The sequence below is a fragment of the Pseudophryne corroboree genome, chromosome 5, assembly GCF_028390025.1.
Source record: "Pseudophryne corroboree isolate aPseCor3 chromosome 5, aPseCor3.hap2, whole genome shotgun sequence".
Classification (NCBI taxonomy): Eukaryota; Metazoa; Chordata; class Amphibia; order Anura; family Myobatrachidae; genus Pseudophryne; species Pseudophryne corroboree.
The window spans coordinates 744,144,042-744,170,739 of NC_086448.1; the positions used below are offsets into that span (position 1 = coordinate 744,144,042).

The 26,698-nt window shown below is 47.2% G+C and overlaps 2 protein-coding genes across 2 annotated transcripts in view; one reads left to right on the forward strand and one right to left on the reverse strand.

Annotated features, from left to right (window-relative positions):
- Nucleotides 1–21,791, forward strand: part of LOC134929410 (RING finger protein 151-like) — a 31,048-nt gene extending 9,257 nt beyond the window's left edge. The window contains exons 2-6 of the mRNA XM_063925052.1: nt 2,079–2,288; nt 10,831–10,970; nt 14,216–14,378; nt 19,708–19,828; nt 20,483–21,791. Of these exons, the coding sequence (XP_063781122.1) occupies nt 2,079–2,288; nt 10,831–10,970; nt 14,216–14,378; nt 19,708–19,828; nt 20,483–20,719 (871 nt within the window). The 3' untranslated portion in view covers nt 20,720–21,791. The remainder of the gene's footprint in view (nt 1–2,078; nt 2,289–10,830; nt 10,971–14,215; nt 14,379–19,707; nt 19,829–20,482) is intronic.
- The window catches only part of RAD54B (RAD54 homolog B), a 177,161-nt gene that overhangs the window by 144,919 nt on the left and 5,544 nt on the right, over nt 1–26,698 (reverse strand). The window lies entirely within an intron of this gene.

Below are 26,698 nucleotides of genomic sequence, written 5' to 3' on the forward strand. Positions count from 1 at the left end.
CCCTTTGGGTTGCATGGGGCTCCAGCAACCTTTCAACGGGCGATGGATAAAATTTTGAGGCCCCATAGAAAATATGCAGCTGCCTATTTGGATGATGTGGTAATTCACAGTACAGACTGGGGGTCACATTTGGTTAAAGTACAAGCAGTACTGGACTCAATCAGAGAGGCAGGGTTAACTGCTAACCCAAAGAAGTGCTGCCTCGCAATGGAGGAGGTCAAATACTTGGGCTTCACCATAGGCAGAGGTCTGATTAGGCCCCAATTGAATAAAGTTGATGCTATTCAAAACTGGCCTCGTCCAGTGAATAAAAAACAGGTAAGGGCTTTTTTGGGAATTACTGGGTACTATAGACGGTTTATTCCTAATTTTGCGACCACAGCAGTGCCGTTGTCAGACCTTACCAAAGGGAAGCAGTCAAATGTGGTGAAATGGAACCCTGATGCAGAAAAGGCGTTCCAAGCGTTAAAAGTGGCTTTGTGTTCACAACCGGTGTTGATAACACCAGATTTTTCAAAAGAATTTGTGGTACAGACAGATGCCTCAGAGGTAGGGATAGGTGCTGTGCTGTCCCAAACCAGAGATGGGGACGAACACCCTATCATTTATTTGAGTAGGAAACTCAATGAGCATGAAAAAAGGTATGCCATTGTGGAAAAGGAGGCTTTGGCCATTAAGTGGGCACTAGATACCTTGAGATATTACCTCTTGGGTAGACAATTCAGACTAGTGACAGACCATGCCCCTTTAAAATGGATGTATGTAAATAGAGGCAAGAATGCTCGTGTAACTAGATGGTTTCTAGCGTTGCAGGACTTTAAGTTTACTGTCGAACATGGGCCCTCATTCCGAGTTGTTCGCTCGTTCATTTTCATCGCATCGCAGTGAAAATCCGCTTAGTACGCATGCGCAAAGTTCGCACTGCGACTGCGCCAAGTAACTTTACTATGAAGAAAGTATTTTTACTCACGGCTTTTTCTTCGCTCCGGCGATCGTAATGTGATTGACAGGAAATGGGTGTTACTGGGCGGAAACACGGCGTTTCAGGGGCGTGTGGCTGAAAACGCTACCGTTTCCGGAAAAAACGCAGGAGTGGCCGGAGAAACGGTGGGAGTGCCTGGGCGAACGCTGGGTGTGTTTGTGACGTCAACCAGGAACGACAAGCACTGAACTGATCGCACAGGCAGAGTAAGTCTGGAGCTACTCTGAAACTGCTAAGTAGTTAGTAATCGCAATATTGCGAATACATCGGTCGCAATTTTAAGAAGCTAAGATTCACTCCCAGTAGGCGGCGGCTTAGCGTGTGTAACTCTGCTAAATTCGCCTTGCGACCGATCAACTCGGAATGAGGGCCATAGACCGGGAACACAATTGGCCAACGCAGATGCATTGTCTCGCATCTTCTGTTTGGGGGCTACAAGTGTTCCGGCCCCTAGGTCGAAACAGGGGAGGGGGATATGTGACAAGAACACTGGGATAGTGTTTGAGGGCAGGTATATTTGTCCCAGGTTCTTGTCTTACATGTTTTAGAAAATGTTAACTTCTAGGAAAAATGCTTTTTGTTTTGTCTGAACCTTTTCAGTTTGCTGTAAAAGCTGGGTAAAGGCTCTGAGAGAGAGATAAGGCGAGTTCTAGACATTGGGCCCAGTTCGGGTCTTTGGCCTCACAGAGGGCTAATCAGGGTTTCAGCTGTGTAAGAGTGATATAGTGCTTCTAACCTGATTAGTATGGGCAGACTGCCTGGGAAGGCTGCAGGATCTGTGTGTGAGAGACACGCTTTCTGATGCAAGTAAGCTATACAGTATGTACTGAAGAACTCTGTTTTGTTTAGTGACAGTTAGGAACATCTTATGTTTAGTTAGTGCCGGACAGGCAAGGTATTTTTATTTTGGGGTTTGTTTTATTTTCTGTTTCAATAAAACTGGCCGGGGTCAGTTGTACCAGAAACTGGACTTGTGTTGTTCCTCAGCTGCTGCGTGCTGCCATATTCCCCAGGAAAAGGCACCTTGCACCCCTACAGTGTTACAACACTTATATACATAATCATATAGCTAAATAATGGAATTTTCTTTACCCAGGGTCATGGGGTTTGACATTGAGCGTTTCCTGGGGTATGTCAATGAGGGTCTACTGTGCTGTATATGTCGGGATGTACTTGAAGATCCACTACAAGCCCCCTGTGAGCATGCGTTCTGTGATTCCTGCATACACGGATGGCTCGTTCACCACAATAACTGTCCTGAAGACAGACAAAGACTGGCTGTTACTGACCTAAGGCCTTTGCACAGGTAATTATTGTTTATTCGGAGAGTGTCAATCATATTTCGCAGCACTGTTCAGAGAATGTGTAGTCATTTACAACAGTCCCGACCCCTCTGGAGCTTACATTATAATTTCCACAGTAAACACATATGCTATGGGTCCATTTTGTTATAAGCCCTAACATCTCTCCTGCAGACTAACCCTAGCCCTCCCCCCACAGCCTAACCCTAACTTGCTCCCTCAGCCTAACCCTAAACTCCCCCTGCAGCCTAACCCTAAGCTCCCCCTAGTGCTAGCCTTATCCTCCGCCCCCTGCAGCCTACCCCTAACTTCCTCTCTCAGCCTAAGCTCTTCCTAGTGCCCTAGTGCTAACTCTAACCTCCTACCCCTCCAGTCCAACCCTAACCTCTCCCTAGTGCTCTAGTGCTAAGCCTAACCTCCTCCCCCTGCAGCTTAACCCTAATGTCGACATTTCATATGTTGCCTGTGTGACATCATAACTGTTGACATTGTCAACCTTTTGACTACATCCCGAAAATCTTAAGTACTTACAGTGTGGTCTAAATCGTTGACTAGAATTCTTTCTATCACTGACCTGGGTTGAGAGTGTTGTGAACTCAGGGGTTCTTCCGGTGACCGGGAAGGGGAACCACAGCTGGGCCGAAGTAGAGATGGACGAATATAGGTTTTCTTCATGCAGGACTTTAGCGGCAGGCAGAACTCGTGACGGATACTGGAATCCACCTGAAAGACAGGACTTGAGAACGGTGCTGGTGGTTACTGTGAGATATGCTAAACAATCCCTGTAGCGATGCTGAAGCACACTGAGTGGTGAGAAATTTGTGAGCGATGCTGAAGCACACGGAGTGGTGAGAAACTTGTGAGCGATGCTGAAGCACACTGAGTGGTGAGAAACTTGTGAGCGATGCTGAAGCACACTGAGTGGTGAGAAACTTGTGAGCGATGCTGAAAGCACTGGCGACTGTGTGACAGAGGAACACGCTGAATGCTGGAAACACTGGAGACTGTGAGACGGAGAACACGCTGAATGCTGGGAACACTGAAGACTGTGAGACGGAGGACACGCTGAATGCTGGGAACACTGGAGACTGTGAGACGGAGGACACGCTGAATGCTGGGAACACTGGAGACTGTGAGACGGAGAACACGCTGAAGGCTGGTAACACTGGAGACTGTGAAGCAGGGAACACGCTTGCACAAAGGGAGCACTGGAGTCTTTCTCTAAGGAGAGACGATACTCAGGCGCCGGGCTCTGCCCGGCGTCCACCTTTGAATTCCCCGCCTTCCTCCGATTGGTGGAGGGGAGCCAGCGACGTCACCCGCCCACCACCCACGTGACAGCCGGGCGCAATGGCGGCGCCCACGCTCCGGGGAAGCGCCGGCAGCAGCGCCGCCAGACGCCGGGACCCAGCGACCACCGGAGGCGGGGACCGCCAGGAGGACCAGCGGACATGCAGGGGTAAGCGCAGCGGCCGCTGCCCCTGGCGTGTGACAGTACCCCCTCCTCCAGGAGTGGCCCCTGGACACTTTCCCGGTTTCGTTGGATGTTTGGAATGGAAGATCCGAACTAGTCGAGGAGCAGTGACTTCGGAAGCTTTTATCCAATCCAACTTCTTTCCTCAGGACCATAACCTTTCCACTCCACTAGGTACTGGAGATTCTTGTGGTAGTAGCGGGAGTCAAGAATCGTTTTGATCTCAAATTCTGTTCCAACTTCGGTCTCCACTGAGACCGGACTAGGAGACACTGACTGGAAATGATTTAAAATGAGAGGCCGGAGGAGAGAAACATGGAAAGAATTTGGTACACGAAAGTGAGAGGGCAAACCCAATTTGCAGACTACAGGGTTTAGGACTTGTAAAACTGGATAAGGCCCGATGAATCTTGGAGCAAACTTCATAGCGGGCACTTTTAGACGGAGGTTGCGGGTGGAGAGTCATACCCTGTCGCCAACCTTGTATTGAGGAGCTGCTCGTCGTTTTTTGTCTGCAAAGAACTTGTATCGAATGGAGATTTTCTTGAGATTAGCATGAACCTTACTCCAAATTTGACTGAAGTGCCGAAGAGTGGAAGTAACAGCAGGAACATCCTCTGAAGGAAGGAGTGGTAATTCTGGAATTCGTGGGTGGAATCCATAATTGATGAAGAATGGGGACTCACCAGTGGAAGCGTGATATAGATGGTTATGGGCGAACTCAGCCCAGGGTAACAGCTCCACCCAGTCGTCCTGTGAAGGAGAGAGATAAATGCGGAGAAATGTCTCTAAATCCTGGTTGACTCGTTCGGTTTGACCATTGTTTTGTGGATGATAAGCAGATGAAAACTTGAGTTTTATTTGCAACGCCGAACAGAGAGCCCTCCAAAACCTTGCAGTGCACTGTACCCCTCGATCAGAGACTATTTCCTGAGGTAACCCATGCAAGCGAAAGTGTTCTCGGATAAATAGTAGAGCCAACTTGGGAGCCGTTGGTAGACCTGTCAACGGAACAAAGTGTGCCATTTTTGAGAAGCGATCAATAATCACCCAGATGGTATTGCAACCCTTGGAGAGAGGTAACTCGGTAATGAAGTCCATAGAAGTATGGGTCCATGGTTTCCTAGGAATGGACAGTGGACGAAGCAAACCAGCAGGGGGCAAACGAGGAGTTTTGTGCTGGGCACACTGTGGACAAGAGTTAACATAGTCTTGTATATCCCTCCTCATGGTGTTCCACCAATATGTCCTTCGTAGAAACTCGAACATTTTCTGGGCTCCCGGGTGACCGGAGAACTTGGATATATGGGCCCACTGCAGTAACTTTGGTCGAAATTCCACCGGTACAGACATTCTCCCATGAGGGGGCCCTAGAGAAGTGGGAGCTGTGGAAATGGAAACTGGACTGAGAATTAGACTCTTCTCAAGGGAATTCTCTTCATCTGAGGCTGTTAGGGAACGGGACAGAGCGTCAGCTTTGGCGTTGAGAGTCCCAGCCCGGTACTTAATAACAAACGAGAACCGAGTGAAGAAGAGCGCCCATCTAGCTTGACGGGGGTTTAGACATTGGGCAGTTTTGCTATACAGCAAGTTCTTATGATCGGTATAAATAGTAATTAGATGTTTAGCACCTTCCAATAAATATCTCCATTCCTCCAAGGCAGATTTTATTGCCAAAAGTTCCTGATCTCCAATAGTGTAGTTTCGTTCCGCAGAGGAGAACTTCCGAGAATGGAAACCACATGGATGCAACTTTCCATCAGAAGAGTACTGTGAAAGAACGGCTCCAATGCCGACTGAAGAAGCGTCGACTTCCAAGAAGAATGGTTCTGTGAAATTTGGCTGTTGGAGTACCGGAGCTGACATAAATGCTGATTTCAACCGGACAAACGCTACTATGGCTTCAGAAGACCACAGACTTGGATCGGATCCCTTTTTTGTCAATGCAGTAATGGGTGCAACAATGGTGGAGAATCCCTTAATGAATTTTCTGTAGTAATTCGCAAAGCCCAGGAATCTTTGTACTGCTTTGAGAGAGAGAGGGTGAGTCTAATCCCGAATGGCCGAGAGTTTTTCCGGATCCATGCGAAGCTCCGTGCCTGAGATGACATAACCGAGAAACGGAATTGAAGGGAACTCAAAGGTACATTTGTAAATTTTGCCGTAAAGACAATTTCTTCGTAGGCGGGAAAGTACCTCTTTGACCTGTACTCGGTGCTCCGCAAGACTCTTGGAAAAAATCAGAATGTCATCCAAATACACCACTACACTTTGATATAACATATCTCGGAAGACTTCGTTTACGAATCCCTGGAAAACAGCAGGAGCATTACTGAGACCGAACGGCATTACCAGATATTCGTAATGCCCGTCCCTGGTATTGAAGGCAGTCTTCCATTCATCCCCCTGTCGAATGCGTATAAGATTATAGGCTCCTCTCAAGTCGAGCTTCGTAAAAACATGGGCTCCACGAACCCTGTCAAATAGCTCCGTGATTAGTGGCAAGGGATATTTATTCTTAATGGTGATATCGTTTAAACCACGATAATCGATACATGGTCTTAATCCCCCGTCCTTCTTCTTCACGAAGAAGAAACCCGCTCCAGCCGGTGAGGTAGAAGGACGGATGAATCCTTTAAGCAGATTAGACTTAATATATTCCGACATAGCCTGGGTCTCAGGTAGTGACAAGGGATACGTGCGCCCCCGGGGTGGCATCTTCCCTGGGACAAGCTCAACGGGACAGTCCCAGGGTCTATGGGGTGGTAACTGATCAGCCGCCTGTTCAGAGAAGACATCTGCGAACTCCCGATAGATCTTCGGAATGAGTTCTTCATCCGATCTGGAAGATGCACGGAGCGGTTAAACGGGTGTGATGCAACTAGAGTGACAAAACGAGCTCCAGGACAATATTTGCGATGACTTCCAGTCGACGTGAGGGTTATAAATTTTGAGCCAAGGCAACCCCAGGACAAGATCGTGGGGCATCTCCGGAATCACTAGGAACTCCAAACGCTCTTGATGTAGAGCTCTGACCTGTAGCTTGATGGGCTTTGTATGACTTGTAATAAGACCATTGGTTATTTTGGTACCGTTGATAGCAGTCAGCGTAATAGGTCTTTTGATAGACTGCAGCTCTAAACCCAGCCTCTGAACACAAGAAAGAGAAACAAAATTCCCTGCAGTCCCAGAGTCCAGTAGGGCATTAAGAGGTTTGGCAACTGACTCAGAAAACAGAGACACGGAGAGTAGACAATCCACAGTCGGAGAAGATTTGGTCGTGACCCCCAACTTAACTCCTCCAGAACAAGCTAGGCCTGCCCGTTTCCCGGATGGGATTTACAGAACTTGATAAAGTGATCTGCGGCTCCACAGTATAGGCACAGTTTACCCTCACGACGGCGCTGTCCTTCCTCCGGAGACAGTCGAGATCGGTTAATTTGCATGGGCTCGTCCGGACATGGTACAACCGCTTGCCTAGGAGGAGGAAGCCGAAACCTGGACCGATCCGACCGACTACGTTCACCTGCTTGCGGAGGTCCACCTTGACGCAGAGTGAGATCAAGTCTTCTAGTGGATCCGGCAGATCCATAGTGACCAGCTCGTCTTTCAGACGGTCAGAGAGCCCGTTCCAAAAGGCGGCCCTGGGGGCGTCATTATTCCAGCGTAGTTCTGAGGCAATGGTCTGGAAATGAACAATGTACTGCCCCACAAAACGGGAGCCTTGACGAACACAAAGCAAATCAGAGGAAGCGGCGGTTGCCCTGGACGTGACGTGCCCAGGACGTGATGAAATTGGTGTAATTGGAAACCAATGGATCAGATCGTTCCCATAACGGAGACACCCAATCCAACGCTGAACCTTCTAGCAAGGAAATAATATAAGCCACTTTAGACCGATCCGTGGCGAAATTGTGTGAAAGAAGTTCAAAGTGCACCTCGCACTGGTTTAGAAAACCGCGGCAATTCTTTGGATTCCCATTATAGCGGGAAGGAGTAGGAAGCTGAAGGCGTGACCTGGAACCGGCCGAAGGTTGGACATTACTGGAAACGGCAACTGGAGCGGTTACGGGAACTGGAACCGGAATTACCGAAGCTAAAGATGCTTGAATTTGATCCAATCGACCGGACAATTCCTGGAGATACTGCATCACCTGGCCCTGTGTCGCCTCCTGACTCTGAACTCGGGAAGCCAAATTTTGGATGGCGCTCGACTCTGTGTTATGATCCCCCGGGTCCATGTGGCCTGAGTATACTATCACTGACCTGGGTTGAGAGTGTTGTGAACTCGGGGGTTCTTCCGGTGACCGGGAAGTGGAACCACAGCTGGGCCGAAGTAGAGATGGCCGAATATAGGTTTTCTTCATGCAGGACTTTAGGGGCAGGCAGAGCTCGTGACGGATACTGGAATCCACCTGAAAGACAGGACTTGAGAACGGTGCTGGTGGTTACTGTGAGATATGCTAAAGAATCCCTGTAGCGATGCTGAAGCACACTGAGTGGTGAGAAACTTGTGAGCGATGCTGAAGCACACTGAGTGGTGAGAAACTTGTGAGCAATGCTAAAGCACACTGAGTGGTGTGAAACTTGTGAGCGATGCTGAAGCACACTGAGTGGTGAGAAACTTGTGAGTGATGCTGAAAGCACTGGCGACTGTGTGACAGAGGAACACGCTGAATGCTGGGAACACTGGAGACTGTGAGACGGAGGACACGCTGAATGCTGGGAACACTGGAGACTGTGAGACGGAGAACACGCTGAAGGCTGGTAACACTGGAGACTGTGAAGCAGGGAACACGCTTGCACAAAGGGAGCACTGGAGTCTTTCTCTAAGGAGAGACGATACTCAGGCGCCGGGCTCTGTCCGGCGTCCACCTTTGAATTCCCCGCCAGCGGCGTCACCCGCCAACCACCCACGTGACAGCCGGGCGCAATGGCGGTGCCCACGCTCCGAGGAACCGCCGGGAGCAGCGCCGCCAGACGCCGGGACCCAGCGACCACCGGAGGCGGGGACCGCCAGGAGGACCAGCGGACACGCAGGGGTAAGCGCAGCGGCCGCTGCCCCTGGCGTGTGACACTTTCAAGGCCATCATACATAAGGCTGGTGCACATATGAAAAAAAAAAAAAAGATCTATAAAACATCGCGCTTTAAAAGGTATAATGTAAATTATCAATGTGACAATAAAAATTAGTTTTGAAAAAATGGCTGTGAAGTAGTCAGAAATGAGGTTGGGAGACTGTTTATGAATAATAAGAAAAGTACATTTTATTTATACCAAATCATCCACCATGTGGAGAATAAAATAAACATAAATATAGTTTTAAGAAAGCATCAATTTAGTTAATTATTCCAAAATGCATGGTTGGCTGTTATACCAACTCTATTTTAAAAGCTGTGTTATAGTTAGATCAATACTAAAGTGTCCTCTTAGGAAACAATATAGATCAGTAATTGCACTCCTTTGCACGTTCCACACAAATAGACTGATGGCTTTCAGTGCCGGCGTCCCGGCTACAGTTTATAATTCAGGGTGAACTGAAGACCGCTGCCTGTAATTCTCACAAATGTGTATAGGTCATCCCTCCTTTCCCAGTGGTGAGGCTATCACCGCCCCGGGCGTGATGTAACGTGTGTCCGTATAACGGATGGGATCAAGGGACTCACCCGTCTCTCCGCTGTGATGTTCACTGCCGTCTCCCCTCTCCCGGTGGTGAGGCCGTCACCGCCCCGGGTGATGTAATCGGAGGGTTCATAGTTGTTACCCGCTGGGATTCCGCCGTCTGCACTATGCAGCGTGATGGTATTAGCTGACAGGCGGGTTATTACCAACGGTAATGCTGAAAGGAGCCCTTTGATGATGATAGGCAGCGGGGCCTCTGCAAGCTATTTTCCAGAGCAAAATGAGTTCTAACGTGGTGGACCAGTGCACTGCTGATTATTCAATGGTGAGACGGAGAACACGCTGAAGGCTGGTAACACTGGAGACTGTGAAGCAGGGAACACGCTTGCACAAAGGGAGCACTGGAGTCTTTCTCTAAGGAGAGACGATACTCAGGCGCCGGGCTCTGTCCGGCGTCCACCTTTGAATTCCCCGCCAGCGACGTCACCCGCCCACCACCCACGTGACAGCCGGGCGCAATGGCGGCGCCCACGCTCCGAGGAACCGCCGGGAGCAGCGCCGCCAGACGCCGGGACCCAGCGACCACCGGAGGCGGGGACCGCCAGGAGGACCAGCGGACACGCAGGGGTAAGCGCAGCGGCCTCTGCCTCTGGCGTGTGACACTTTCAAGGCCATCATACATAAGGCTGGTGCACATATGAGCATATATTCCACGGGTATGGGTCGCTGGGTCGACACAACCTAGGTCGACAGTCATAAGGTCGACCACTATAGGTCAACATGCATTAGGTCGATAGGGTCACTAGGTCGACATTGTCATTAGGTTGACATGAACAAGGTCGACAGGTCAAAAGGTCGACAAGAGTTTTTAAATCTTTTTTGGTGTCGTTTTCGCCGTATAGTGACGGGGAACCCCAATTCGTGCACTGTGTCCCCTCGCAAGGCTCGCTTCGCTCACCATGCTTCTGGCAAGGTGCCTCGCTTCGCTACCGTTGCATTCGGCACAGGTTACCGGTCCCAATTGTAGTCCGCGTGGATCGTAAAGTATGAAAAAGTCCAAATTTTTTTTACAAATGTGAAAGACTCATGTTGACATTTTGACCTGTCGACCTAGTACATGTCGACCTAATGCATGTCAACCTATAGTGGTCAACCTAATGATTGTCAACCCAAGTGGTGTCGACCTAACATCCGTATCCCTATTCCACTATCTGTAATGAAAATACAGGCACAAAGTAATGCAGTCACACTGCAATGTATAGGTAAATTAGCAGCATTAAGAAGCTATAGGTAGAGAAAGTGTTAAGTGGTTAGTAACTAATGACCATGTATGTATATACATCATGCAATAGGGATTTGCGCAGTTACCTCTGTGTTCATAGCCTTTCCTACTCCAAGTTTCAATGTAAAATACTGTATACTTTTTTTCTTCCTTTTTGTTTTTAAACTAGGTACATGCGGAATGATCTGAGTCGGCTTCAGATTCGGTGTAATAACTGCAGGAGCGGCTGTGCAATGGTCTGCTCTCTGGATTCCATAGACAAACATGAGAGGGAGTGTGAATATGGACGCATGTCCTGCATGAACACGGGTTAGTTTCTACAAACTAACATTCATTCGGGTGTGGTTCATTGAGTCGACAGTAACTAGGTCGACAGTCATAAGGTCAACCACTATTGGTCAACAGTGACAATGCCAACACCTGGAATATGTCGACACAGTCATTAAGTCGACATGGAAAAAGATCGACATTAGTTTTAAAAATTATTTTGTGTTGTTTTCTTCGTAAAGTGACCAGGAACCCCAATTAGTGCACCGTGACCCTTCGGTTATTATTCTTAATCGTAGTCCACGTGGATCGTAAAGTATGAAAAAAGTAAAAAAAAAAAATTAGAAAATATTGAAAAACGCATGTCGACCTTGTCACGTGTCGACATTTGCCATGTCGACCCAATTACAATGTCGACCAATAGTGGTCGACCTAATGAGTGTCGATTTAAGTGTTGTCGACCCATTCATTCCATTCCCTTATCAGATATTTAATCCTCCTACATTTGTAAAGATTATTACTTTGTGCTAAAGTCAATTTTTTTTTTAATATGAAATGCGAAAAGCAAACTGTATCCACTTGTAATGCCCATTTCTCCTTTCCCGGCTGCGGCTCACTGACAGTGGGTTATGCTTCAAGAATATAAAGTGGGATTCTATAAAAGAGAACCGACTTCCTCCCTGTAATCTACTCTCATGTCTGTTCTCACAGTCCTGCATGGGGGGAGGAATTAATGCCCTTACGCTAATTATCATTTATTCTGTTTACTTCTTTCAGCCCCTCCATTTACCTGCTGTCATTGCAGGAGCTTATGAAATAAGCCTCTATCTCTGTTACTATCTCATAGGAGTGGTAATTGGATTTCACCTCTCTGATGGGAGAAGAACCTTCCCATTACGCTGTTGAAGGTAGAGGCTATGAAAGCCAATCTCCTTGGATAAGGGTCTACATTAGTACACACAGAGTATGTGCTGTAGTCTTCTTTGGAAGCTCCCCATACTAATCATGTGACTGAGCTCCTAGAGGTAATTCCTCAGGGGCTGGCAGTAGGGGGTCAGATAGACAGTGGTGCTTTTTCTGAACCATCAGCGGGGAAAGTCGCAGTCTTCAGACCATGAAAGAATTATCTTGCATTTTGCATGGGTGGCTGGAGTCATGAACTCCTGGGCACAGGCAAATGGGCCATCCATTGGAAACTTTTTTGGGACATTGTGCAGATTTATGTCTTCTTCTATACATAGTAACTGGTGTAAATGCCAAATTGCTTTCTAACAAATATTTAAAATGCCCGCTCTAATATATATTGTGGACGCCTGCGCATCTTATTACCATGTGCTATGAATGTGCACTATACATCGCAAAACACTGCATCCCATAAGAGAAAACAATACACCCACACATTATCTGAGTTCCAAAACTCATTGATGTATATATTTGTTATTAAAAGGATATGTATTCAATATATCACAATGTACAGTATGTATATATATATATATATATATATATATATAGTTACATGGTTACAATTTACACAGTAAGCAGTTAATACAAACTAATTCAAATACATACATGGCCAGCGATACAATTACCATATTTTTGCTCAATGCTTTCTACGCTCCTCCTCCATCTTTAGCTCTCCCTCCATGCTCACAGAAGCAAAATATTGCCAACACTCCATCTCGCTCAGGACCCAGGGGAAAACAGAAACTTCTGTGTGTCTGATCAGCAATACACTGAGAGTTGGGGGCGTGCACAGATCTCATGTCTAGTCTAGGGGAGGGAACTTTCTCATTCATGATGAGTCACTGGTCAGTTCATATGCAAACAAGGTCCAGCCTTGATGGTGTAATCACAGGAGATAGCCACTGGTTCCAGGCTACATTGTTCTAATAGGAGTGACTTTAGCTTTCATACATTTAATCATATCTACTTGTTGCAATGAGCTACAACTTAATAACAGGCATCAAATTGATATACACATTAATCTGGTTGCTTTAATATCAAACACGACATGTCCATCTTGCTTCATTCCAATAATACACATACATGACGTTACTCCATAATATAATTTTAAAACATTATGATGTCTGGCGCTTGATATGTTATAATTATGTGCTGTATGAAATATGTGTCAAATCTATCTCTGTGGCATGTCCGTGTAAATGCGTATGTTACTATATATTGCTGTGCTCGCTGTGCGTATTTGCAAGCTTAGCGACTCATAATGTGTGGAGTCTGTATGTTCTCTCTATGTAATATTTTTGACTTCGACACTGGTGTAAGGACAAAATCACAAGCCCTCTCCTGCAGTGCCTGGTTGCTAAAAGTGCAGGATGTTTTTTCATCAACACACACTGGTGGTTCTGTGGCAGATTCCTCCATCAGATGGTCAGACAAGTAGGGACTCTGGCATGGTTAAGCAGCCCTGATATGCTGCTGGTCATTCTGAGGCTGTACATCATGGGGGTCTGTGCTTACAGTTTGTGAACTTGGAGCAGGAACCGAACATTTGGCTTGGATATTAGAAGAGCGTAGGAATAGGAGGCCTGATGAGGCTACTACTCGTGGGAGATGATTGAGTACCAGAGTGTTTGCAGTGAATAGACTGGTAAGGAAATGATGCTTGCAGGCAATATGCCAAACTAGGTATCACTGTGCTAGATAGAGTGCTCCACTCACTGTAGTAATAGAGTATTGAGCAGTGGAATGCACCACACTGTGCTTACTATACTAGATGAGTGCACAGCATAGAACGGGAACTGGTACTCGCAGACTGCAGTGCACTATATCGACCAGTGTGTACGGGCCTTTAGACATTGTTCTCTTCCCATTTAATGGGTGGTTTTGTTACTTCTCATCATCTGCGTCACTTCACTGCTGAAGGAGAAAAGGGACTTTTGTACTTACTGCCTTTCTTCGAGGCAGCAGGGAGACACAGAACATCCCACCCAGGGATATGTGTCACTGACCAACCCACCATATCTCCTTCTTGGGCTAATTGTACATTAAGGGATCAGTTACCCCTTTACGTTACTTACGGTGTCGCAAGACTCACAGATTTTTGTTCACAGCCCAATGGGGCTACGAACATAAAACTGCAAGTCCGGGGTGAGATTAGGCCATTGTGGTGGTGGTGGGGGGGGGGTGGGGTGGGGGGGTGGGGGGGGGGGGTATTAACTGTGGTGCCACTGCTGCTGTGTACTTGAATAAAGGGACTGTACAGTAAGTGCATAAATTAATTAAAATAAAGCAGGATGTGATTTGTGCTGCATGCTTCACTCTGTTAGGTTGCCCGGCCCAGTTTGAGAGAAGACATCTGGATGGTCATTTGGCAGTGTGTGAACATCGGAGCCGGGAATGTCCCAATGGCTGTGGCTATGCCATTCTCAGTGCTGAGGATTTACAACATAATTGTATAGCTGAGCTACGAACAGAGCTTGAACTTCTAAGGTAATAGCACTGACACACGTTGGCAGATCTGGTCGTTTGATCTGATTGTAAATGACTGATTCAGCCACACACATGCAAGACTCAGTTACATACACTATCTGGCCATTTGGCATTGGACTAAGGGGGTCATTCTGAGTTGATCGCTCGCTAGCTACTTTTTGCAGCCGTGCGAACGCATAGTCGCCGCCCACTGGGGAGTGTATATTTGCTGTGCAAGGGTGCGCTCGCATGTGCAGCCGAGCGGTACAAAAATAGTTTGTGCAGTTTCTGAGTAGCTCAGAACTTACTCAGCCGATGCGATCACTTTAGCCCAGAGGTTCTCAAACTCGGTCCTCGGGGGCCCACACAGTGCATGTTTTGCAGGTCTCCTCACAGAATCGCAAGTGAAATAATTAGCTCCACCTGTGGACCTTTTAAAATGTGTCAGTGAGTAATTAATACACCTGTGCACCTGCTGGGTTACCTGCAAAACATGTACTGTGTGGGCTCCCGAGGACCGTGTTTGAGAACCTCTGCTTTAGCCTGTCCGGTCCTGGAATTGACGTCAGACACCAGACCTGCAAGCGCTTGGACATGCCTGCGTTTTTCCAAACACTCCCAGAAAATGGTCAGTTGACACCAACAAACACCTTCTTCCTGTCAATCTCCTTGCGATCGGCTGAGCGAATGGATTCTTCATTAAATCCATTGCACAGCAACGATCCGCTTTGTACCCGTACGACGCACCTGCGCATTGCGGTGCATTTGCATGCGCAGTAGTGACCTGATCGCTGCGCTATGAAAAATGGCAGCGTGCGATCAGGTCAGAATGACCCCCTAAGTGACCAGCTTGCAAAGTCCAAGTAGTAATTCCTATTTTCTCATTGCCTTTAATTATAATGCACAGTTGACATAGTGGTTAGCATTACTGCGTCACAGCACAGAGGTCATGAGTTAAATTCTCGGTCATGACCCTTCACTGTGGAGTTTGTATGTTCTCCCCATGTTCTGTTGGTTTCCTTCAGGTTCTCTGGCTTTCTCCCAGACTCCGAATACATACTAGTAGTTAATTGACTGCTAATAATATAAGAAAATTACCCAGTGTGTATATTCGTCCATTTCTTTCCCACCTTGGCTACTGCAACCTCTTCCTACTTTACATTTCCATTGTCCATCTAATAGATTGAAATATTCATTCTAAAATTACGGTAAGCTGTTGCCAAAAGTGATTCCGCAATCTCTTACAATAGGTATTAGAACAAGGAAGAAATGGCAGTGATTTATTGCACCCTAAAAAAAAAAACCTAAATAACAATAATAATAAAAATACAACACAACAATTGATGCCTTTTTTATGAATATTGTTCAAAACAACTAAAGGTGCATACACACGGTGCAATGTTTGCTTACGATTTTGACTATATAGTCAAAATTGTAAAAAAAAGTTAGCACTTATTGCACCGTGGGGGTCATTCCGAGTTGTTCGCTCGCAAGCTGCTTTTAGCAGCTTTGCACACGCTAAGCCGCCGCCTACTGGGAGTGAATCTTAGCTTCTTAAAATTGCGAACGAAAGATTCGCAATGTTGCGATAAGACATCTCTGTGCAGTTTCTGAGTAACTCGAGACTTACTCGGCATCTGCGATCAGTTCAGTGCTTGTCGTTCCTGGTTTGACGTCACAAACACACCCAGCGTTCGCCCAGACACTCCCCCGTTTCTCCAGCCACTCCCGCGTTTTTCCCAGAAACGATAGCGTTTTTTCACACACACCCATAAAACGGCCAGTTTCCGCCCAGAAACACCCACTTCCTGTCAATCACATTACGATCACCAGAACGAAGAAAAAACCGTGAGTAAAATTCCTAACTGCATAGCAAATTTACTTGGCGCAGTCGCAGTGCGGACATTGCGCATGCGCACTAAGCGGAAAATCGCTGCGATGTGAAGAAATTTACAGAGCGAACAACTCGGAATGACCCCCAGTGTGTATAAGGCTTGCAATACCAATGCAAGCTCCTGTGGGGCTGGTATCGCAAGAAAAAATAGACTGTGCAGGCAAGGCACTTTTGACTATATTGTGTACAATCTAGCTTCTAGTATAGTCAAAATTGTAAATAATTAAAATCGCAAGTAAAGTTCGTCAGTATCGGTGGTTCTGGGCTCCGGGGAGTTCAAGGTAAATAACAAAGTCAAAATCGGCACTTAGTCAATATCTCACATTGTGTATGCACCTTAAATGTATGAGCTTCCCTTATACAGATGGAGCCACGCTAATCGTGGCTCCGTCTGTGCCTGGGCGTGCCTATCGCCACGTCAGGGGCGCTCGCACGTCCGTGACATGCACGCGCCCCATTCACTAGAATGGGAGCGTCTCTGTGCACTCCCGGCAGGGTTTGGGGGACAGATTGCCTAGTCATGCTGCGAGTGCATGTATGCGATGGAGCTGCACTAGATGACTGCGACTCCATCTGTACATTCTGGTTTGTAAGCAAAGCAAAAAAAAAAACAACTGGGCAAAACCATGTTGCACTGCTGCGGCATCAACTCCACTAGCCAGGGAGGTGATGACGCAGCTGGGGGACACTTTTATATAGGTCCCTGCAGCCACAGCATCACTCACCCCAACTAGTCACCTCTCGCCGGGGTTCCCTGAGGGAGTGGGGACCTAGGAGAAAGGGGATCCATGTGTAAATATGAATCCCCTTTAGTGGTGAGGATCAGTTTTTTTTGCGTTTAGTTATTTTTAACCCTGTGGATGCCTACTTGGACAGAAGAGGACTGATCTACACAGGATTATAGGTGAGTATATTGGGGATTTTTTTTTACAAGTACCCTAATGGATTCTACTTGGACAAGGGGACCGAAGTGCTGCATGGGACACTAGGTAAGTATGTGTAAGTGTGTGTAAATAAACTTTTACTTTCAAGGTGTGTATTTATTTTAGGGGTCCCCACTTCCCCAGGGAACCCCGAACAGGGATGACTAGTTGGGGAGAGTGATGCTGCAGCTGCAGGGACCTATATAAAAATGTCCCCTGGTTGCAGCATCACCTGCCTGGCTAGGGGAAACCGGTGCTGGTTTCCAAAATATGGAGGACCCCAACTTGTTTTGTCCCCCATTTTTTTGGAACCAGCACCAGTCCAAGAGTCCGGTGCTGGTTGTTAAAATATAGGGGAACCTCAGTCATTTTGCAACCAGGACCGGCTCAAAGAACCCGGGGCTGGTTATGCTCTTCAAGGGGACCTACACGTCGGTTTTTTTTTTCCATTAATTTTAACACTTTCTTTACAGAAGCATGCACGGATCTCACTGATCTGTGCATATTTCTACAAATATCACCAGTCTATTATTCTGGTGATTTTTGGTAAGGTTTTGTGTGCAAGTAAAAAAAATTGCATCCTATCATATCTGTGATTTTCATTGTTTTCAGTGGGACAACATCTGGATGCAATTTTTCTCTTGCAATTTTTGGTATATGTTAAAATCTTGCGATTTTTAAGAAAATCGCAAGCTATTACATTTGCGATTTTCGGAAAACAAGCAAATTTGCGTTAAAATTCGCACGTTTTCCGAAATGGTACCCTATTACATTTAGCCTTTGGTGTCGCCATATAAAGGATAATAATAAAAATAATAGTAACAAAGTATACAGTTGGGCTGCAGTCAGCGGCGTTTTAAGAGAGGAGGAGGCCCGGGTGCAGCCTCCTCCGTTCGGGCCTCCTCCTCCCTGCCGGCAGAGGGGGGAGTCTGAACACGTGAGCGCTCAGACTCCACTGTGCATGCGCAGATCTCCGGGAAAATGGCGCGGCGGCCATTTTCACTGAGATTTCTCTACTGCGCATGCGCAGAACTCCGTGAAAATGGCCGCTGGGCCATTTTCACTGAGTTTTAACACCGCCGTGGATGTCGCCGCGGGACTCCGGAGGGGTGAGTATTCAGAAAATGGGTGCAGCGTGTGCGGTGGGGGGGCCCCTCTGGACTCAGGGGCCCGTGTGCACCGCACACACTGCACCCATTATAGAAACGCCAGTGGCTGCAGTGTACACTTGCTCACTCTATCCTCCAGATTTTTTACAAAAGCCCAAACACCACCATCCTTGATATATTTCATATCTCATCTCATAATATTTTCCCACTTGACATCTAACCTCTGACCTGCGCCTCGACTCACCTTTAATCACCACCTCTCAATGCTGCCAACAATCCTGTGCTGCTACCCACTTATGGAACTCCCTACCACACACTATCAGACTCGCTGCAAGATTTTGAATGTTTAAATGCTGACACCTTTATTAGAGCCTAACCTCCTCTTACATATAGTACAGTAGTGCACCCTCACACTGACCAAACCTCTATTTTGAATGAAATTTGCATATTTTATCTCTTATTTATCTCAGATGTGCCCCTTTTCCTCTAGGTTGTAATCTATCTCATTTACCATTTGGTTTCATGTCTTCCTGTTTTATGTATGCCCTGTTTTTCTCCCTGACTGGTGCTGTTGGGTACAGTTATGCCTTACATATCAATGACAGCAAGAAATCATTTCTTGATGTGAAAATGAAAGAGCTCACATTTGTGCAAATCACATATACCAACTCAGGGCTGCCATTAGAAATTGCGGGGCCCGGGACTGACAAAATAGGCAGGCCCCCCCCCATGCATATATACATACATACATACATACATGTGCCGCTGTCGGGAGGGCCCGGGATGCTGTTGCCACTGCCTGCCAGCCTCCATCCCCGCTGCTCGGCTGCTCTCCTCCGTCCTCCTGCAGCTGTATTGAAAACGTCCCTCCCAAATAGGCCGCCGCCTCAGAGAAGACAGTTATTCAAGATACTAGAGGGCTCCTCTAGTATCTTGAATAACTATCTCCTCTGTGGCGACGGTCATTTTGGGAGGGAAGTTTTCAATACAGCTGCTGGAGGGTCGGAGGACAGCGGCAGAACAGCTGGGACGACCGCGGAACGGTGGGGACGACGGCGGGCGGGCAGGTGGCTGCATGCGCATCCCGGGCCCTCCTCTCTCTGTCAGAGAGGCTGGGCCCAGGACAGCTGTGCCCCCAGCACCCCCCTGATGGCGGCCCTGTACCAACTACATGCATAACCATTCCATTTCCAGGCTATCCATGTAGTTCTGCAGCTGTCACCGTGCCTTTGTATCCTTTGTTGAAAATTTTCTAAAGATTCTAAAACAGAGAATTAGTGATGTTGCTCATGGCAACCAATCAAATGTTGTCTATCATTTCTCTATTGCCTGTTAGAAAATGATAGACAACATCTGATTGGTTGCTAGGGGCAGCATCACCAATTCTCTGTTTTAGAAGCTTTAGTAAATTGATTTGTTTTTAGATCTGAAATGATCTGCAGAGTTGAAGAAACCAAGCAGGAGATGGAATCTAGACTTGACTCTCAGAGAAGACACATGGTGCAGAAGGAGAGTATTGTACAGGGTGAAATGGAAGAGTTGAAGGTAAGATTCAGATTGGCCTCTTATATAGAATAAAGGCTACCTTCAGAACCCATGTTTTGGCCATTACAGAGACACATCTTGCCAGAAATTCCCATGTCTATAAGGGTTGCTCACTGATGGCTTGTTCAGACCAACGTTTTACACTGGTTCTCGTCTGAATAGCTGGAATATGCTGGCATTGGAATTAATGCTCAACTAAAGGGCAGTTTAAAAATACATTTGTTGATTTCAATTAAAAGGGAAGACACAAATTCCCCCAGTACTGTGCTCTGGGCCAGCAAAAGACACTTACATAAAAATAATAATAATAATAATAATAATAATAATAATAATTAATAACATGCAGAGGTCTCACACATTTGCAAATACATGATAAGCCACCAGCCACGTCAGGGCGTCTCTGCTTTGGTGGTCCTATGCTATATAAAAATAGCCCAACTTTGGGTCCTGGAGGCACACAGGAAGATCCTCTAATATGGCACTATAAGGATCAGCAATCCTTCCAGCTACTGATCTGATTTTCTAGTTTTCAATGAATACAATAAACCGTGCGGATCAGATCGATTTCCCAACATTGGCTGAATTCCTATTAAAGTATCACAGCATTTCTGCTTTTGTACACTGCCTCTGACTCACTGTGGTTTGTCCTGGCAGAGTCAGATGTCACGGCTGATGACTGATGTGCGATCTCTGATGGCTTCAGAAAGACAGCATCGCCAAGACCTGGATCAGGCAGGCCTGGAGAAGCAGGAGCTGATGGAGCTACTGAAAAGTTTACAGAGAGAATGCAGATCTAAGAGCAACAATGAAATACACAAACCTTCCAACAGCCGCTCTCTGACCCGCCTGGAAAGCATAAAGAGAAAACCCAGGGAAGTCAGTGTTATCTAACTTGTGTAACATCACTCAGGAATATTATAGGAGGTCAGCCTCAAACCAATGTGGAGAATCTCAGGTATTCTGGCTGTTGGTTATTAGGCATTCATAGTCTGTCTACGCATGGTGAAGGAAGCTTGGACACTGTATCCACACATACATCTTTTTAGACCATCAAAGTTAAAAACAATGATCCTGTGTTCCAATTCCTTTCTATAGGTTTAATGATACAGTAGGTGCACGTAAGCCATATTTACCACATATCACACAAGGTTTTATTGAAATGTGTCTTTATCTAGGTACTCTCATTGTGGAGCCTAATTAACAATATGCGGCATCAGGCCCAAATCTACCAGAGCAATTAATTTTTGCTCAGCGTCGGGACACCTGTTTTTCTAAGAAGCTGTACCAACAGCGGAGCAATATTGAATGTCTCCGATAGAGCCCTAATACAAAATTCCGTATTTCGGAATATTTGGATATGGGATACTCAACGTGTACTACTATTCTTATCACTGTTAGTAGTTATGCAACTTGACCCTGCCAGGAATTGATAGTGCGCATGTGTAACCTCATGTCATGAATGTACACTGTCCTTGAGAGCCAGATGGATCCTTTGCTGGAATCCCGATATCATCCTATAGGAAGTAGAAGGACTCATTGGATGCCAGTCTTCCAGAGCTAAATGTAATAGGGTGCGATTTCGAAAAACGTGTGATTTGTACCGTAAATTCACACGTTTTCCGAAAATTGCAAATGTAATAGCTTGCGATTTTGATATAAAGCGCAAGTTTTTAACATATACCAAAAATCGCAAGTACAGAATCGCATCCAGATGTTTTCCCATTGAAAACAATGAAAATCGCAAATGTAATAGGATGCAATTTTAACACTTACTTGCACACAAAACCTTACCAAAAATCGCCAGAATAATAGACCAGGTTTAGACTGGCGATTTCTGTAGAAGCATGCACAGATCAGTGTGATCCATGCATGCTTCTGTCTGTAAAAAGTTAAGAAAGTGTTAATAATAAAAAATAAATAAAAAAGAAGTGCTGGTTACCACCAAAAGCATAAGCAGCCGGTCCCGGTTGCAAAAATACAGGGGGTGGGGGGGGGGGGGGATGAGTATGGTTTCCCGTATTTAAGCAACCAGCACCGGGCTCTTGGACCGGTCCTGGCTCCAAAAATATGGGGGACAAAAGAAGTAGGGGTCCCCCGTATTTTTGAAACCAGTACTGAGCTCCACTAGCCAGGGAGGTGATGCCGCAGCTGGGGGACACATTTATATTGGTCCCTGCAGCCGCAGCATCACACACCCCAACTAGTCACCACTGGCCGGGGTTCACTGAGGAAGTGGGGACCCCTTAAATAAAGGGGTCCCCCCTCCAGGCACCCAAGAGCCACGGATGAAGCCCGAGGCTGTCCCTGCTATCCGTGGGTTGTGGAAGGCAGGCTGAAAGCCGTCAATTGTGTAAAAAAAAGAATATTGTCTTTTGCTGTGGAACTACAAGTCCCAGTAAGCCTCCCCCGCGTGCTGGTACTTGGAGAACCATAAGTACCAGCATTCAGGGAATTAAAGGGTCCACTGGTACCTGTAGTTCCACAACAAAATAAATACCCCAAAAAAACAAGACGCACGCTTACACACTCACACATACTTACCTACATCCCACGCCGCCATTCAGAATCACTTGTCCATGTAGAATCCATTAGGGTACCTGTAAAAATAAAAAAATAAAAATACTCACCTAATATCCAGTGAAGATCGGTTCTCTTCTGTCCATGTAGGCATCCCAGGGGTTAAAAAAAGAAAAAGAAAACCCGGTCCAACACACTAAAGGGAATCCATGTTTACACATGAATCCCCTTTGCCTGAATGCCGGGACCCCTCATGACTCCTGTCACTAGAGGACCCGGCAGCCAATAAGGGAGCGCCACGTCATAGCGCTCTCCTTATTGACTGTGCACGCCTGGCCTGTCAATCAGGAGGAGTGCATAGGCTATAATGGAGGATAGCGGTCCTCCATTATAGTAAATGGTGGGAACTTTGTGGTCTGCGGTAGACCGCAAGGTTAATTAAGGTCATCAACAAGAGTGACCTCAATTACCTCCCGGGTTATTGCACGTGAACACGCACCAACCCAGGATTTTTCTCAGTGGAAAAGTGGAAAAGAATCCACTGGGGTCCGATGAGTCGGGTATCCAACCCTGGTAGCTAGCAGGGTTTTACTCTGCAACGACCTGGGTAGTCCGAACTGGGTCCCGTTCACAGCATGGAAAGAACTGCTTTCCCGGTGCAAGAAGATGTAATCTCTAAGCACTGGCACTGTACCCTGGTGCAGTGTGAACAGCGCAGATCCGGGAATAACCTGGATTGGCACTGCAGTATAAAGCGGTCTATCCCGGGTGTGACATGGTTTGGAAGGGGAAGCATTCAATATCACGGCTGTCGGGATCCCGGCGCTCAGTATACCGGTGCCGGGACCCCGAACACCGGGATACCAACAACTATTTTCCCTCTTGGGGTGTCCACGACACCCCTGGAGGGAGAATAAATAGCATGTTGCGAGTAGCGCGCCACCAGGCCTGCAGTGCGGCAAGTGCAGTGAGCCCAGCATTTCGGCATTTGGGATCCCGGCACCGGTATGCTGGGCGCCGGGATCCTGACCGCCGGGGTAACGTAGTAGACCCATTTGGAACTGTGTTCAGACCTGAGATTTTGGTGGAAAATGAGTATTACTTTTATTACATTACATTTCTTAAAATAGCTTATACCCATCTACAGTATAAATATAGCACAGAACAGTGCTACCATACCAGCAGACATCTGCCACTTTAGACATTATATATTTGGGTGTAGTATGGTATGCCGGCGGCCGGGATCCCGACCGCCAGCATACCGGCAGCTGGGCGAGCGCAAATCAGCCCCTTGTGGGCTTGCTGCGCTCGCCACGCTGCGGGCACGGTGGCGTGCTATGCTCGCCACGCTATTTATTCTCCCTCCAGGGGGGTCGCGGACCCCCAAGAGGGAGAATAGTTGTCGGTATGCCGGCATACTGAATACCACCCATATATTTTACTCAATGAATTTCTATACATTGTGATATGTCCTAATACGAGTTACTTAGGCTTGGCTCAACTGTATTTTATATTATACATTATATAACTTGTAGTACCAATAAAAAAGGAGCATAAACAAATTATGGTTACATAAATGTTAGTATTTTCTTAATACTATATCAGAATATTAATATTATCTAGGATGCTGCATTTAGAAAACAGGGAGCAAAGGTCAGTAGATGAGGAAATTGATAGATAGCTGATCTGTGTCATGCTTATTGTGTAGTCTGCAGATTTATAACACATTATACATATTGTATTCTCAGCATAAATGTGATACTCAGAATGTCATTAAGACTGAATAAATTAGTTTTCAATGAAGGTCTAATTTTATTTTCCCACCACCACCTTTATCATGTTTATGTACTACGGTAACCTCATTATCTTAATTAAAGTTACTGAACTAAGACTATAGGACATGGCATTTTGTTTAATTTTGTTCCCTGACGCTCAATGTAAAAAGGATCAAGGAGCTTTTGTAACACAGTAAGCTTTTTTTAAAATGGATTACATGCAACTACCATAGAATATAAATGTATTAAATATTTATGCATTTACATGTTCATTTATGCTGAAAAAAGTACCCACTGTGACGTTGTGTTGGTGAAGATCAGCTGTTACTGTGCACATGTGACACTCTGAGACAGGGGTGTATTTAGGGGTCCGAGCGCCCCTGGCAAATTAAAGTACTGGTGCCCCCCCCCCCCCCCCCCCATATTTGAAATAGTGAAGGCACGTGTGCCAAAAAAAGGGGCATGGCCACTCAATAGTACCCCAATTCAAATGACACCACTGTAGTGTGCCTTACCCACATTACACAGCGCAATAATGTACATTATTCATGTTATGCTACACAGTAGTACCCCTTATACACATTATGCCATACAGTAGTGCCAGTGCCGTTTCTAGGGGCGGGCGAGCCGTGCAACTGCACGGGGCACCCGCCGCGGCACTTAGTTACTCCTTCTTGCCTCTCCCGAGCGCTCCTGCTCGGGGGGCGGAGTTTCGCGGAATGACGCGTTGTGTCGTGACGTCACGACGCAAACGCGTCATTCCGCAAAGCCCCGCCCCCCGAGCAGGAGTGCTCGGGAGAGGCGAGAAGGAGAAGCAAGAAGGAGGAGGCGGCCGGCGCGGGACGTGAGGCGGCGGGACCGAAGAGCGGGAAGACGTAAGTATTCTCTCTCTCTCCCCCCCTCTCCCCCTTCCTTCTCCTCAGCTTGAAACCTGCCTGCCGCACTGTGTAAAATGGGGGCACCTGCCTATGGGGATACCTGCCTGCCACACTGTGTAATATGGGGGCACCTGCCTATGGGGATACCTGCCTGCCACACTGTGTAATATGGGGGCACCTGCCTATGGGGATACCTGCCTGCCACACTGTGTAATATGGGGGCACCTGCCTATGGGGATACCTGCCTGCCACACTGTGTAATATGGGGGCACCTGCCTGCGTACTGTGTAATATGGGGGCACCTGCCTGCGTACTGTGTAATATGGGGGCACCTGCCTGCGTACTGTGTAATATGGGGGCACCTGCCTGCGTACTGTGTAATATGGGGGCATCTGCCTGCGTACTGTGTAATATGGGGGCACCTGCCTGCGTACTGTGTAATATGGGGGCACCTGCCTGCGTACTGTGTAATATGGGGGCACCTGCCTGCGTACTGTGTAATATGGGGGCATCTGCCTGCGTACTGTGTAATATGGGGGCACCTACCTGCGTACTGTGTAATATGGGGGCATCTGCCTGCGTACTGTGTAATATGGGGGCACCTACCTGCGTACTGTGTAATATCTGGGCATCTGCCTGCGTACTGTGTAATATGGGGGCACCTGCCTGCGTACTGTGTAATATGGGGGCACCTGCCTGCGTACTGTGTAATATGGGGGCACCTGCCTGCGTACTGTGTAATATGGGGGCACCTACCTGCGTACTGTGTAATATGGGGGCATCTGCCTGCGTACTGTGTAATATGGGGGCATCTGCCTGCGTACTGTGTAATATGGGGGCACCTGCCTGCGTACTGTGTAATATGGGGACATCTGCCTGCGTACTGTGTAATATGGGGGCATCTGCCTGCGTACTGTGTAATATGGGGGCACCTGCCTGCGTACTGTGTAATATGGGGGCACCTACCTGCGTACTGTGTAATATGGGGGCATCTGCCTGCGTACTGTGTAATATGGGGGAACCTGCCTGCGTACTGTGTAATATGGGGGAACCTGCCTGCGTACTGTGTAATATGGGGGCATCTGCCTGCGTACTGTGTAATATGGGGGCATCTGCCTGCGTACTGTGTAATATGGGGGCATCTGCCTGCGTACTGTGTAATATGGGGGCACCTACCTGCGTACTGTGTAATATGGGGGCATCTGCCTGCGTACTGTGTAATATGGGGGCATCTGCCTGCGTACTGTGTAATATGGGGGCATCTGCCTGCGTACTGTGTAATATGGGGGCACCTGCCTGCGTACTGTGTAAAATGGGGATATCTGCCTGCCGTGCTGTGTAAAATGGGGATATCTGCCTGCCGTGCTGTGTAAAATGGGGATATCTGCCTGCCGTGCTGTGTAAAATGGGGATATCTGCCTGCCGTGCTGTGTAAAATGGGGATATCTGCCTGCCGTGCTGTGTAAAATGGGGATACCTGCCTGCTGCACTTTGTAAAATGGGGATACCTGCCTGCGTACTGTGTAAAATGGGGGCACCTGCCTGCGTACTGTGTAAAATGGGGATACCAGCCTTCCGTGCTGTGTAAAATGGGGACACCTGCCTGCCGCGCTGTGTAAAATGGGGACACCTGCCTGCCGCGCTGTGTAATATGGGGACACTTGCCTGCTGTAATGTGTAAAAAGGGGACATTTTTATTT